Below are 13,973 nucleotides of genomic sequence, written 5' to 3'. Positions count from 1 at the left end.
ATATTGATCATAAATCCACAATTCATCGGATCTCGACAAACACACCGTAAAAGAATATTACATCGAATAGATCTCCAAGAACAACGAGGAGAACATGGTATCGAGAATCAAAGAGAGAGAAGAAGCCATCTAGCTAATAACTATAGACCCGAAGGTCTATGGTGAACTACTCACGCTTCATCGGAGAGGTAATGGTGTTGATGTAGAAGCCCTTCGTGATCCAATCCCCCTCCGGCAGGAAGCCGGAAAAGGTCCCTAGATGGGATCTCATGGGTACAGAAGGTTGCGGTGGTGGAGAAGTGGTTTCGTGGCTCCCCTGGATGTTTTTAGGGTATAAGAGTATATATAGGCGAAGGAACTAGGTCAGGGGAGCCATGAGGGGCCCACGAGGTAGGGGGGCCACCCTATGCCCCTGGGCGCGCCCTCCTGCCTCGTGGCCGCCTCGTTGCGTCTCCGACTTCATCTTCAAGTCTTCTGGTTTGTTTTCGGTCCAAGAAAGATCACCGCGAAGGTTTCATTCCGTTTGGTATTCCTTTTCTGCGAAACCCTAAAATAGGCAAACAAACAGAAACTGGCACTAGGCCCTCGGTTAATAAGTTAGTCCCAAAAATAATATAAAACAGCATATAAATGCCTATTAAACATCCAAAACAAATAATAATAGCATGGAACAATAAAAAATTATAGATATGTTGGGGACGTATCACATACCTCTCACCACACCCTCTTAGTATGTGATGGGTTGATTTCTTCTAGGTGATGGGACGCACAACCAGTTCGAGAAGGTTACGCATGTATTCTTTTGGAAAAGGAACACTATCAAACCCAATGTCACATGGTTCATTGGGAGGACATATGCGTGCCTAAAATCCCTAGGAGGTTTAGGGACTACCAACTGCAAGAAAATAAACCTTGGCCTCTTAAGAAAGTAGATATAGAGCTCAAAATGAGACGAGTCCTTGGGCCCTACTCTTAAATGATAAATACTTTTGTAACTCCTCGTTCTTCATATACAAAAGGGGGCTCCCGGTTCTGGAACCAGATCCAGAAATGCAAAGAGATATTTAATTTGGGTGCCCATTTTATGTTTGGCGATGGGGATGACACAAAGTTCTGTCTTACTAAACGGCTCTATAACACCCCTTTATATGTTAAATATCCAAATCTCTTCGTCATTTCTACTGATCCATAAATAATACTTTAAGGACATTATGTGCCCAAACTTATTAATCTTTCCTTCCCCAGAAATCCAAACACCGAGGAGAGGATATCTTAGGAAGCCCTGCTACTTGATCTAGGCAAGGTCCATCTCTCGGGTGAAAGATACGTCATTCGTTGGGACCTTAAAGCATCGGGTTGCCCCTCGGTGAAAGCTATCTACGCAAAACTTGTTCATGGCCTTCCTATCCACTTTGCCAAAGCCATCTGGTCAACAGATGTCCCACTCAAAATCCGTATCTTCCTTTTGCAAGCGGCAAAGATCGTCCCCCCTCGACCATCAATCTTCAGAAATTTCACGGGCTGGGGAAGGCTCGTGTTCACTTTCTAGTCGGCTGTAACTGGGACTTCAATTTGCTTTAAGAGATCCTACTCCCCCATCCCCATACTAGTGGGCAACATCGTAGAATCATGTGGCATTCATTTGCAGCCTTGGCATGGGCTATTTGGATCTGCCGCCATAAGCTTACAATGGAGGGTTAAATCCCACATCACCCTGCTGACTACATTCTTAAATGGTCCTTATTTTTTTGAAAGTGGAGGCCTCTCGGAAAGAGGAATCACGGCGAGGTGGCACAAGTGGTACAAAACAAGATTAGAGACGTCCACTCCATCAAGAGAAGCAACCTCACTTGATGTTGTCGTTGGGCGCGCCCCATCGCGTCATGCTTTCCCGGTTTCCCTTACGTAGCATGTTTCCTTTCGAGATGGTATGTAACCTGCAATTAGCATTTGCTCTTGTTGTTGCGCCATCTTAACCCTTATGTTCTTGATGGCTTTATTATTTATTTTTAAAGCATGGTGCTTCTTGGGCCTTTTGTCTAAAAAACTTCAAAAGTGCAAAAGCTAAAAATTTACAATAGTAATTTTAGGATAACAAGAACGATTCCTAATAATGCGCAAATTCATAATATATATGGTTGAAAAGGGAAATCTCAAACATAGACATAACACAAAAATAAGTAGGTGACAAGCACTTAATTATGTGGTTACACATGCAAAAAAGAAGAAGCAATTATGTGGTTAGAAGGGAATTATTGATATATATATAAACCAACATACGAAAGTTCAGAATCTCGAATGAAGCCGAAAAGACACCGCCATCGCAGCGCGCGATCCAACGTCTAGAAATTTGACCGGAATGCGGGAAAAAATATCCGTTGGACGAAATATTCAGCACGACTGACAGCATGAGATCAGCGACCAGAAAATTCAAATGAAAGCAAACTGAAATCAGCCGGATGAAAAGCAGTTTTAAATTTTTGAAATAGGCCGGTAAACATTCACCATGCATGCATGCATTCCCATCATTAGCAAACATTCACCATGCACCCATTCCCTTTCGCAATGGGGACGCCGAGGGCTCTGCCTAGCTGGGAGGTCGTTTTCTCCCCCGAGAAATATTTGTCCACTGCCTAGCTGGTGGAGACCTCGCCGGAGCAGAACGTGGAACACGCCTCCGTGTGACGCCGCGAGAGGCGTCGCCACCGTCCGTCCCTCCGCCAGTGGACTGGAGCGGAATCGTGGCACACGCCTGCGGGCATCGCTATTTTTCCGCGGGGTACACGCCAGGTACTAGCCAAAACCAACAGCCGGACGTATCCGCCGGGACCTTATCGCTCCAACGCACACGCACATGCGAGCCCATATTGCATGGACCGTATGCATGCAAACACTGCAGGATACTGCTGCACTACGTAGTACCTACACCTCAGATCTAGATGCGCATGTTTAAACACAAAAGATCTAGCTGCGCATAAATAAATAAGTAAACAATAACTAAAATACTTCCTCCATCTCTCTCTCTCTCTTGAGTAGTACGTACCATTATTTTGAGTAGCTCTAGACCTTATTTCGTAATCAGTGAAAATGACAAGTCTTTTGACTTGTTTATTAAAAGAAAGGAAATTATTTTGAGTGTACGGAGACTACGATCTATAAATAGGATCCAGGGCTTACTCTCTCCGACATCAGATCCTTCCATCACCCCTTCCTTTCATTCGCCAGAGTTGCACAGTTTAGAAAACTAACACTGTGCACCTTTCCGGCCCTCTCACTCCTCCGTCCTCCCGGGCCGTTCCTTCCATTGTGTAGCGCAATAGCAGACACGGCTAGCCAGCCACGATGCTAACGGCGACCAAGTCTCTGGTAGGCGGTGCATGTGCCGCCCCGTCGCCGGCCCGGCGGCGGACGTTCGTGGTACCCGAGGCTCGCCGGAAGCCAGGCAATGGCCGCCGCACCAGTGTCTCCAAGGTCGGCAGCACCAGCACCACCACCACTACCACCACCACCTTGTCGACCGACTCCAATGGGACGGCCGTTGGCACGGTCGCCCGCCCGGACGCCCACGTCCGGGACCGCACGCAGACCACCGAGATGAAGGCCACCGTGACGGTGCACATGAGTAAGGCGGCCGGGGTTCGTGATTTCCTCTACGATCTCATCCTCAAAACTTGGTTGCATGTTGACCTCGTCAGCTCCGAGTTGGATCCACGTGAGTGACAATTAAACCTCCCTGGTACATACATTGATGCATGCATATGTGCTGGATACATCCGTTTAAGGGACAAGTAATTCTAGACGAAAATAATAATATTGATAGTAATATTATATTTGCATACATTGTTGGGTCGGTGCAGAAACGGGGCAGGAGTGGGAGCCCATCTCCGGGGCCGTCAAGCACTCAGGTAGAGTGGACGACGAGTGGGACATGTACGAGGCCACCTTCAAGGTGCCGGGATCCTTTGGACCCATTGGCGCCGTTCAAGTCACAAACTACCACCACAGCGAGATGTTGCTGGGGGACATCGAGGTCTTCCCCACCGGCCAGGAGGAGTCCGCCGTCACGTTTCACTGCAACTCCTGGATCGACCCCTCGCACTGCACCCCCGACAAGCGTGTTTTCTTTCCCGCGGTCGGTCAACTACTATCCAATCAAAATCAATCTTTATTTACTCCCTCTAGTGTCAAAACGTCTTACATTTTGAGACTGAGGGAGTACATAAATAGGGTGCTTATATTTTTGAGTTGAAGACACCATTATTGATCCCTTTACTGATTTACCATGTCTATATGTGTGTGGTGCAGCGCTCGTACCTTCCGTCGCAGACGCCCAAGGGCGTGGAGGGGTTGCGCAAGCGCGAGCTCGAGATCCTCCGTGGCACCGGCTGTGGCGAGCGCAAGGAACACGACCGCATCTACGACTACGACGTGTACAATGACCTCGGCAACCCTGACGACGAAAAGAACCCCACGACACGGCCTGTGCTCGGTGGCAAGGAGCACCCCTACCCCCGACGCTGCCGCACGGGCCGCCCTCGCAGCAAGAAAGACCCGTTTTCCGAGGAGAGGAGCCACAAGGACCACATCTACGTGCCCCGGGACGAGGCCTTCACGGAGCGCAAGATGGGAGCCTTCGACACGAAGAAGTTCATGTCGCAGTTGCACGCCTTGACCACTGGCATAAAGACGGCCAAACACAAGGACCAGAGCTTCCCGTCCTTGTCGGCCATTGACAAGCTGTACGACGACAACTTCCGGAACCAGCCGGTGCAGCCCGAAGGGGGGAAGCTCAGGTTCGTCATTGATTTGCTTGAGACGGAGCTGCTCCACCTCTTCAAGCTCGAAGGGGCCGCGTTCCTCGAGGGGATACGCAGAGTCTTCAAGTTCGAGACGCCCGAGATTCATGACAGTACGTACAAATAGAGATTCATTCATTGCTACGCACAACATGCTTGCTTGCTTGCATAACGGATCGATAGTTTGCCTGTGGCCAATAATTAGCATGCATGCTGGAAATGCAGGGGACAAGTTTGCTTGGTTCAGAGACGAGGAATTCGCGCGGCAAACCATCGCAGGGATGAACCCATTGAGCATCCAACTAGTCACGGTATGTTGCCATTACGGCTTTATTTATAAAGTCGGGCGCTCTGCCTTTTCTATGAAAGCTAGTCACTACTCCTTTTTCCTTCATTTTCCAGGAAAGGAAAATTCGTCATCGATTGTTTTACCGATTTCTATATGAAAACTATATATGCAGGAGTTTCCTATCAAGAGCAAGCTGGATGAGGCAACCTACGGCTCGGCGGACTCCCTGATCACTAAAGAGCTGATTGAAGAGCAGATCAGACGTGTCATGACAGCTGAGGAGGCAGTGGCTAATAAGAAGTTGTTCATGTTGGACTACCATGACTTGTTGCTGCCATACGTACTCAAGGTCCGCAAGCTTGAGGGCACCACCTTGTACGGCTCTCGCGCACTCTTCTTCCTCACCGACGACGGCACGCTCCGGCCCATCGCCATCGAGCTGACCAGGCCCAAGTCCAAGCGCAAGCCGCAGTGGCGCCAGGTCTTCACGCCTGGATGCGATGGCAGCGTCACGGGATCCTGGCTATGGCAGCTCGCCAAGGCCCATGTCCTGGCTCACGACGCCGGCGTCCACCAGCTCGTCAGCCACTGGCTGAGGACGCACGCCTGCACCGAGCCCTACATCATCGCCGCCAATCGGCAGCTCAGCCAGATGCACCCCATCTACCGCCTGCTGCACCCGCACTTCCGCTTCACCATGGAGATCAACGCGCAGGCGCGCGCGATGCTCATCAACGCTGATGGGATCATCGAGGGCTCCTTCGCGCCGGGGGAGTACTCCATTGAGCTCAGCTCCGTGGCTTACGACCAGCAGTGGCGGTTCGACATGGAGGCCCTGCCGGAAGACCTCATCCGGAGGGGCATGGCGGTCAGGAAGGAGAATGGTGAGCTGGAGCTGGCCATAGAGGACTACCCCTACGCCAACGACGGCCTGCTCATCTGGGACGCCATCAAGGAGTGGGCGTTGACCTACGTGGAGCACTACTACCCGTGCACCGCGAACATCGTCGATGACGAGGAGCTCCAGGCTTGGTGGACCGAGGTGCGCACCAAAGGCCACGCTGACAAGCAGGACGAGCCATGGTGGCCCGAGCTGGACAGCCATGAGAACCTGGCGCAGGCCCTGGCGACCATCATGTGGGTCACGTCAGCGCATCACGCCGCCGTCAACTTCGGGCAGTACCCCATGGCCGGGTACATCCCCAACCGCCCGACCATGGCCCGGAGGAACATGCCGACCGAGATGGGTGGCGACGACATGCGCGCATTCGTAGAGGCGCCAGAGAAGGTGCTGCTGGACACGTTTCCGTCTCAGTACCAGAGTGCCATAGTCCTTGCAATCTTGGACCTCCTGTCGACGCACTCGTCGGATGAGGAGTACATGGGCACACACGAAGAGCCATCATGGAAACAGGATGGGGCGATCAGGCAGGCATTTGAAAAGTTCAAGGAGAGGACAAGGGAGATCGTGGAGCAGGTGGACGAGTGGAACAACGATCCCGACCGGAAAAACCGGCACGGCGCAGGCATGGTGCCGTATGTGCTGCTCAGGCCGTCGGACGGTGATCCTACGGACGAGAAGATGGTGATGGAGATGGGCATCCCCAACAGCATCTCCATTTAAGCTGAGTTGTGTGTGTGTGTGGCTGAACTACCGTAAATAAGCGTGTCTTCTAGTCTCTTGGCCCAACGGTGGGTATAATTGGAATGGGACATCAGTGTGACCGAAAATGCTAATAATATTTTTCGTAGTGCCATGGTCGGCATGAATTAAGGCATTCATAGTTTCAACATAGAATTAACTTGCGGAGATATATTTTTTGGCATCCAAATCATTTCCTTGATCAAAATGTTCCCAACATATGTCTACCAACATCTTTTCTAACTGGCGAAATTACAAAAAGTCAAGAGTGTCACATAAAAAATATGGAAAATATACCCTACATCCATGTGTACTCACCCTCACACCTCTCTCTCTCTCTCCCTCAGATGAGATTCTTTCTTGTTCTGATTTTTGAAATGCACAATGGCTACAACTCTAAAGATATTTCAAATAAAAAAGCACCTTCACTAAAACATCCTTGTTCTGTGCCTTCTGAAATATATAATGACTACAGCTCTAAAGAGTATGAGCAAACAGAAGTTGAAGTGAAGCAGCCCTGCGTAACAACAGCTAACACACTTGGATCTAAATCACCTCCATCATCTCAGTCCTCTTCAGGTTCCTCAGTCATCTCACAGTCATTTCCGTCCTCTTCAAGTTACTCCATCTCAGAGTCATCTCCCTCATCAGATTCGTCCATGGTCACAGATTGATCTTCGTCTTCTTCAAGTTCATCCAGACCTGGACAAGCATAATTCTCCAGAATTTAGGTTTGCAATAATTGGTCTTATACACTTCCTTTAGCCCAGCAATAGCCAATAAATTAATGCATTCCCACCCAAAACATTGGAATGAAACAATTGGAGCCTAGATCTACATACCCATGCCAAACAATTCGGGACACGACCTGAAACAAGAGCACATTCATTAGGTTCTGAAACAAGGCACTCGTAATGTAGCAAATTGATGTTTTAGAGTAAGCCAATAATGATTGACACACATGAGTGAAATACCGGCTCACCTGCTCATGACAGCTAATGCTTTCTCAAGAAAACCATCCACCGAGTCATAGTGACCCAGGAAATGAACCCCAGGGACATGAGACTTGTCAGACCCTTCGAATTAAGCAAAGAAAATAAATTATGGCAAAATTTAATATACTAGCAATTTGATCACTAATTAGGAATTTAGGGCAAAGTAAGCAACATAAATTTGGCGAGAAGAACACATGAACTAACGAAATATTGTTAAAACAACTCATATTTTCAGCATGCAAGTTGGTCACCTAGAATTCTGATAAGCACAGCTATTTCTGAAGGACTGCATAATACATCATCAATGAGCCATATCTAAATAGTAAATGAAGATCTAAACTTTTTTCTGTTATATAGACTGCACTGCATTTCTCCACAGTGCGATGTCTTTATTGCTTCACGCTTGTATTAGTTCAACAAGTGGATAAACAAAAAAGCATAACCACGGAAACAAATTTATGCTGTCAAATATTTATTAAATGGCACCAATGTTCAACCAAAGCCAGGATCGAACTCTCGATGAGATTCACGGTTGCATTACTTATAGCTGACTTATTCATAGACAAATGAGAAACGATAACAACATGCGCTATGTGCTCAATCAAATCAACACTTGAAAACAATTTAACATGTTATTGTGAACCGAGGAAATCCCCAAAGAATTAAGACAGAATAGGAACGAGATGTACCAGAGAGATGGATTTTCGTGGTCCCTGCCGGCAAATTCCAGGAATGGACAACGAGGGAGGAGAGTGCCGGCAGCTCCTGGTTGTTCAACTCGAGACACTGCCTCAGTTTCTTTTTCTTCAGATTGACGCAGAGGATGTGGTGGCCCAGGAAGAAGTAAACCCTGTTGGCGTTCATTGGGTGGACGAGCGCAACCGTGGGGACGACCTCCGGAAGCATACTAGACTTGTAGGTCCGGTGGCTCCAGATATCAGGCAAGTGCACCTTGAGCTTAAGCTCCCAGGCCGCGTCCGACGGATTGTTGGAGGACAGCGTCCACATGCTGACCAGGGGGGGTTCGCCATGGATCTGCACGTACCGTAGACGGCCTTTGCTGACCTTTAAGCAGCGGTATTTGTCGCCTTGAACTGGGAACCATGCTGCGCGCAGCGGGTCAGGGACATGCGGGAACATGATTTGGTAAAACGGCGGTGTATCCAGGAAGGGGTCGCAGGCAAGTATACAAGAAGAGAGGTCGGACCACCACAGGAATCCCTTGTGGGAGAGGACGCCATCGCAGCACCAAGGTTTCGTCTCCTTGCAGATGTGGCCGCAATCGGCCTCCTTGTTGTCCCACTCGCACAGGTCCCTGGTGCAGGAGAGTGTGATGCGGCGGGCCTGCGTATTGAAGAGCCCCGTGTTGAGCTTGGCCACCATGATCCCACTGCCAAGGCGGTTGCGGATGAGGCCGACGGAGTGGCGGGAGCTGAAGCCGCCGTCGGGAGGGAGGACGCCGAGCGTCCTGCGGAAATACGGGTCGCAGACGTAGTAGGTGAGCCCGACAGCGGTGTAGCCGCAGAGCAGCAGGAGGCCGCAGTCGTCGGTGGCTGCGATGTACGGGTAGTCGACGCTTCCGGCGGGGGTAGCGACGTTACTCGGGACGGTTAGGTGGGAAAGGAGCGGAACCTCGTTGAAGGTGAAGGACGCGTTGGGTAATTCCTTGCTCATCTCATCAGACACCTTGGGGATGCCGTACATGATGAACCAATCCTCCTGCGCCGCCGGGGCCATTGCTTTTGTCTTCTTTCTTGTGGTCGCCGCCGGTGCCATTGCTTTTGCCTTCTTTTTTGTGGTCGCCGCCGAGGCCATTGTTTTTTTCTTCTTTTTTTGTGGTCGCCGCCGGGGCCATTGCTGGATGGGAGGAACTCGATCGATTTAGGGTTCCATGTGATGTGGGCGGAGATGTGTTTTTTTAGTGGAATCTGGGCGTAGGGATCAGACTCCTGAGCCCTAGCGCGTGGCCGTTGGATCAATCCTTCTTGAGCGTTAGATGCATCCCTCCAACAGCGCCACTCCCTTGGCTGTTGCTAAAATGAATTCCTTGATTTACGTTGCTTCCATCCCTATTATAGAAAACCACATTTACGGCTAGGTTTGCAAAAAACCACGAAGTCGCTAATCCGTTGCAAAAATCACCACGACCCACGTAATCTCGTTGCAAAAAGCACTCATCGGGTGATTTGGTCCGTTTGATCGCTCTCTGACAACTATGGCCCAACTGTAAGGTGCTGACATGGCAAAAAATTAATATACACACCCCTGGATCTAAAAAAAGCAGTCAGACCCCCCCCCCTTCCAACCCATCCCTCTCCCACCCTTGCGATCATGATCCATTCCGGCCCATCTCTCATCTCCCCTGCGCGACTGACCTTCCTTCGGCGCCGGCCCTGGCCACCTCACCTAACTCGTCGGCGCCTCCCTAACCAGATGGATTCAGGCACGCACCTCCCTGATCCACCATGCAAGGCGCCATGGCGCGCTGCCCCTTCCCGGTGAGCCTACCTCCCCTCTCTCCCATCCATGGCGAGTCTACCTGCCCTCGTCTGGCATGGCGGAGCCCTCGTCACTCTCTTGCAGATCGCCGGCTCGGGCTAGGAGGGAAACGCCATCCTGAAGCCCCCGTCCAAGAGAGCCACGCCCAGCCCATGGTGGTGGTGCACCGTATTGCGTTCCGAGCTGCTTCATCCACGACGTCGAGCCAGGGAGGAGCGGCGTCGAGCTGCTGCCGTTGCTTGCACGGTGTCGAGGAGCTGTTGTCGAGCACTCCTGTCGCCACCGAGCTGAGGGTGCTGCTGCTGCCCTTCTCTAGAGAGGATGCTGCCGGTCTGTCCCCCACGCGCGGCGGCTACGGGCGGACGAGGCCATCATCTGGGCACGGTGGCTCAAGACATCAACGACGACGTCGTCAGGTTGGAGCAAGGCACGGCGGGTGGGCTTCCTGCGGCGGCGACGGGAGCCGGCGGGGGCAGCGTGCTTGGGTGCCAATCGGATCGAGAGCAGGGGATTGGGAGCAAGGGGTTGATTGCTGTTTTATTTTTAGATCCCGGGGTGTGTATGACATTTGTTTGCCAAGTCGGCTCTTGACAGCTAGACCCCACTTGTCAGGAAGTGATTAAATGGGCCAAACCACCCAATCAGTGCTTTTTGCAACAAGTTTATTGCTAATGCGGTGTTTTCTGCAACGAATTAACGAGTTGGTGGTTTTCTGCAAACCTAGCCGCAAATGTGGTAGTTTTCACAATTAACTCATTTACTTCATGTTATCTTTCTTTTTTCGCGGGGACTTCATGTTATCATGTGATCATGGATGCTTCCAACCAATGCTTCCGATAATCACGCATGCTGCTTTTCTTCCAATAATCACATACGTTTCCATGCATAAAATTGACTCCTAATCAGGCATGCTTCTTTGCTTCCTATACTTGTGTTCTCCATATAAGAATCATGCTTTGATAAGTGTCGTATATGCTTCCTTTGTTTTTGCATGCAGGTACATCCCACTTTCTTGCTTCGTGCATAATTTAGTGAAGCTTCGTCATTCATCATTTTGTGCTTCGGCATTCATCAAAAACTAAAATAAACAGAACATGTTTTTTTCATCTCCTGCTTCAACAGTAGACCAATATATGTGCACATATGCATGTTATTTGCTTCTTTTTTTGTATAAATATTGCTTAACACTCAGCATCATCGTGGAGGTAGTTGTCAATGTGAGAAGGTCAAGTTGGAGGGAAGGGAGGGTGAGGGCGCTGCTGGGTGGTGGAGGAAGAAGACAGTGCCCGCTTTCCATCGCGTTCCTTGCCGGCAGTTGATCGACGAAATCGCTGAAGAGACGACCAAGCAGGACGATGCCGCTGACAACGACGAGGAGATGGAGTCGAAGCAGCCGAACGCATGGCAACCGACCAGAGAGAGAGAGACGAGCGCCGGTGTGTTAACTGTTAACGGCTTGTCCCGTTTGTCTCTGTGCATTGTACCTTTGTATCTGTTGTATCTTATCCCTAGTCTTTAGAATCACAACTCCCACTCCGCGCACAAGGCCTGGGTGCCTATGATTGCGGGAGTGTAGAAGGAGCCGGCTATATGTACTTGTAACCACTCTGAGTAGTACAACAAGTGTGTGTCGTGAGCACTATTCATATTCTAGTTTGGTATCAGTGGCCATGAAATTCGAGGACCTCTTCGGCGATCTCCCCTCCCCGGTCGCCCCATCCTCGGCCCCCCAGTCCTCCCCTCCCATCACCTTCCCTCCTCCCTCCTCCACCATTCCTACCACCTCCAACGCCCTTGTCACTGCCCTAGCCTCCTCCTTCGCCCCGCCAGCCAACCCTCTCCTCCAAAACTTCCACAACAACCACATCTCCAACCACATCAAGTTCAAACTCGATCCAGCGGAGCACAACTACATCAAGTGGCGTACCTTCTTCACCTGCGTCCTCATGCAGTACCGCGTCCAGGACCACATCGAGCGTCATCCTCCTCCCAACCCCGACGCCTACTGGCTCGCTATCGATCACCGCATCATCCTCTGGATCTTCTTCACGCTGGCGGACTCCCTCCTCGAGCTCATCATGGGCGGCGCGACCGGTGCGTACACCGGCTGACAGCGCATCAAGGACTATTTCCTCGCCAATCAGGGGGCACGATACCTCCATCTCACGCGACAGTACAACAATCTGAAGCAGGGCGACCATGCGGTCTCCGAGTACGCCCGGCGCCTCAAGACCCTTGCCGATGGGCTAGCGGACACCGGTGCCCACGTCTCTGACAGTGACTTGCGCATGCAGCTCCTCCATGGCCTCGACGGGTGCTTTGAGACCATCCGCACCATCCTCGGCGACACGATGCCTCTCCCTCTATTCGACGTCGCCTGCTCCCGTGTCGATCTGGTCGAGTACAACATCAACCTTCGCGCCTCCGAGGCCAGCTCCGCCGCGCTCACCATCACCGGCGGTCCCAATGCCAACAACGACTGCGGCGGTGATCGTGGTGACCGTGGCGACCGGGCCCCTCCCTCTGGCCGCAATGGTGGCAACAGTGGCAACGGCAGCGGTTGTGGCACCAGCAACCGTGGATGCGGTCGTGGCCTCGGTGGTGGTCGTGGTCGTAGACGCACCGACTCCGGCCGTGGCTCTCAGCCCCCCTAGACGGCGCCATGGACGGGCTACTTCGCCCCGTTTGGCACAGCTCTTCCTCAACCTCGCCCTACCTGGATCCCTCCCAGTGACGCCGGCGTCCTCGGGCCGTGTCCCAGGGTCCACTCGCCGGCCTATCCGGGCCGTCTTCATCGCACTCCGCGCGCTCCTCGTCGTCCCACCCATACGGAGCGCCGTCATGGGATCACGCCGCCCTCTTCAACCACGCCTACAGCTAGCACGGGCTTCCGGGGTCCAGTGCTGATTTGATCCTAGACTCCGGCTTTGCCATGCATGTCACCAGGCACCCTGGTAAACTCTCCTCGTTTCGCTCTTTACCTTCACAATTTTCATCGAGCATCATTGTTGGCAATGGGCATCGCCTTCCAATTATCAGTACCGGCTGGACCACACATTCCCCTTCCTCCCTTTCTCTCCGTGACATAGTTGTCGCTGCGGGCATTGTTAAAGATCTTATTTCTGTCCAAAAATTATCTCGAGACAATAATGTTGAAGTTGCTTTTAACCCTGTCGGTTTCTCTGTGAAGGCACTTCCAACTCGGACTCCACTTCTGACATCTAGTAGCTTCGGCCCACTCTACCCATTCTATGGCACTTGAGCGGATGGCACCGCTGCCTTCCTCACCACCACCAGCGATCTATGGCACGGGCTTCTCGGCCACCCAAGAAAATCAACATTAGCTTCCCTTTCTAGCACTTTTCTTCCTAATTGTAATAAAAAATGTTAGCTCTCCTTGTACCTCGTGTCAGTTATGGAGGCAACCCCATTTAGCTTTTCCTTCCTCACATAATTTTACTACCACCCCTTTTCAGCTTATACATTGTGATCTTTGGACATCACCTGTTGTGAGTTTTTTTGGCTATTCATATTACCTCATCATTCTCGATGACTACTCGCAGTACTCTTGGTCGTTCCCTCTATGGCACAAGTCCGAGACCTCCTCTACCCTTCAACGCTTTTTCGCATAAATTTACACTCAGTTTCACACCATCATCCAATGCATGCAATGTGACAATGGTGGTGAATTCATCACCACCTCCCTTTGCTCATTCTTCTCCACGTATGACATCATCTGCTGCCTCTCCTGC

The 13,973-nt window shown here is 51.1% G+C and overlaps 2 protein-coding genes across 2 annotated transcripts; one reads left to right on the top strand and one right to left on the bottom strand.

Moving 5' to 3' along the window:
* Nucleotides 1–3,186: 3,186 nt before the first annotated feature.
* Nucleotides 3,187–6,859, top strand: LOC119307007 (lipoxygenase 2.1, chloroplastic-like). Its single transcript, XM_037583088.1, has 5 exons — nt 3,187–3,712; nt 3,858–4,132; nt 4,306–4,909; nt 5,022–5,107; nt 5,258–6,859. The coding sequence occupies exons 1-5, from the start codon at nt 3,343–3,345 to the stop codon at nt 6,707–6,709; spliced, it is 2,787 nt and encodes a 928-aa protein (XP_037438985.1). The 5' UTR covers nt 3,187–3,342; the 3' UTR covers nt 6,710–6,859.
* LOC119307008 lies at nt 6,824–9,622 on the bottom strand. Its single transcript, XM_037583089.1, has 4 exons — nt 8,412–9,622; nt 7,710–7,803; nt 7,570–7,595; nt 6,824–7,429 (listed from the first exon to the last, which is right to left on the bottom strand). The coding sequence occupies exons 1-4, from the start codon at nt 9,535–9,537 to the stop codon at nt 7,347–7,349; spliced, it is 1,329 nt and encodes a 442-aa protein (XP_037438986.1). The 5' UTR covers nt 9,538–9,622; the 3' UTR covers nt 6,824–7,346.
* Nucleotides 9,623–13,973: the final 4,351 nt, after the last annotated feature.

This window comes from Triticum dicoccoides, chromosome 5B (assembly GCF_002162155.2).
Source record: "Triticum dicoccoides isolate Atlit2015 ecotype Zavitan chromosome 5B, WEW_v2.0, whole genome shotgun sequence".
Classification (NCBI taxonomy): Eukaryota; Viridiplantae; Streptophyta; class Magnoliopsida; order Poales; family Poaceae; genus Triticum; species Triticum dicoccoides.
Note: the sequence above shows the minus strand (reverse complement) of the source record. Positions and strands in the feature narration are given on the sequence as shown.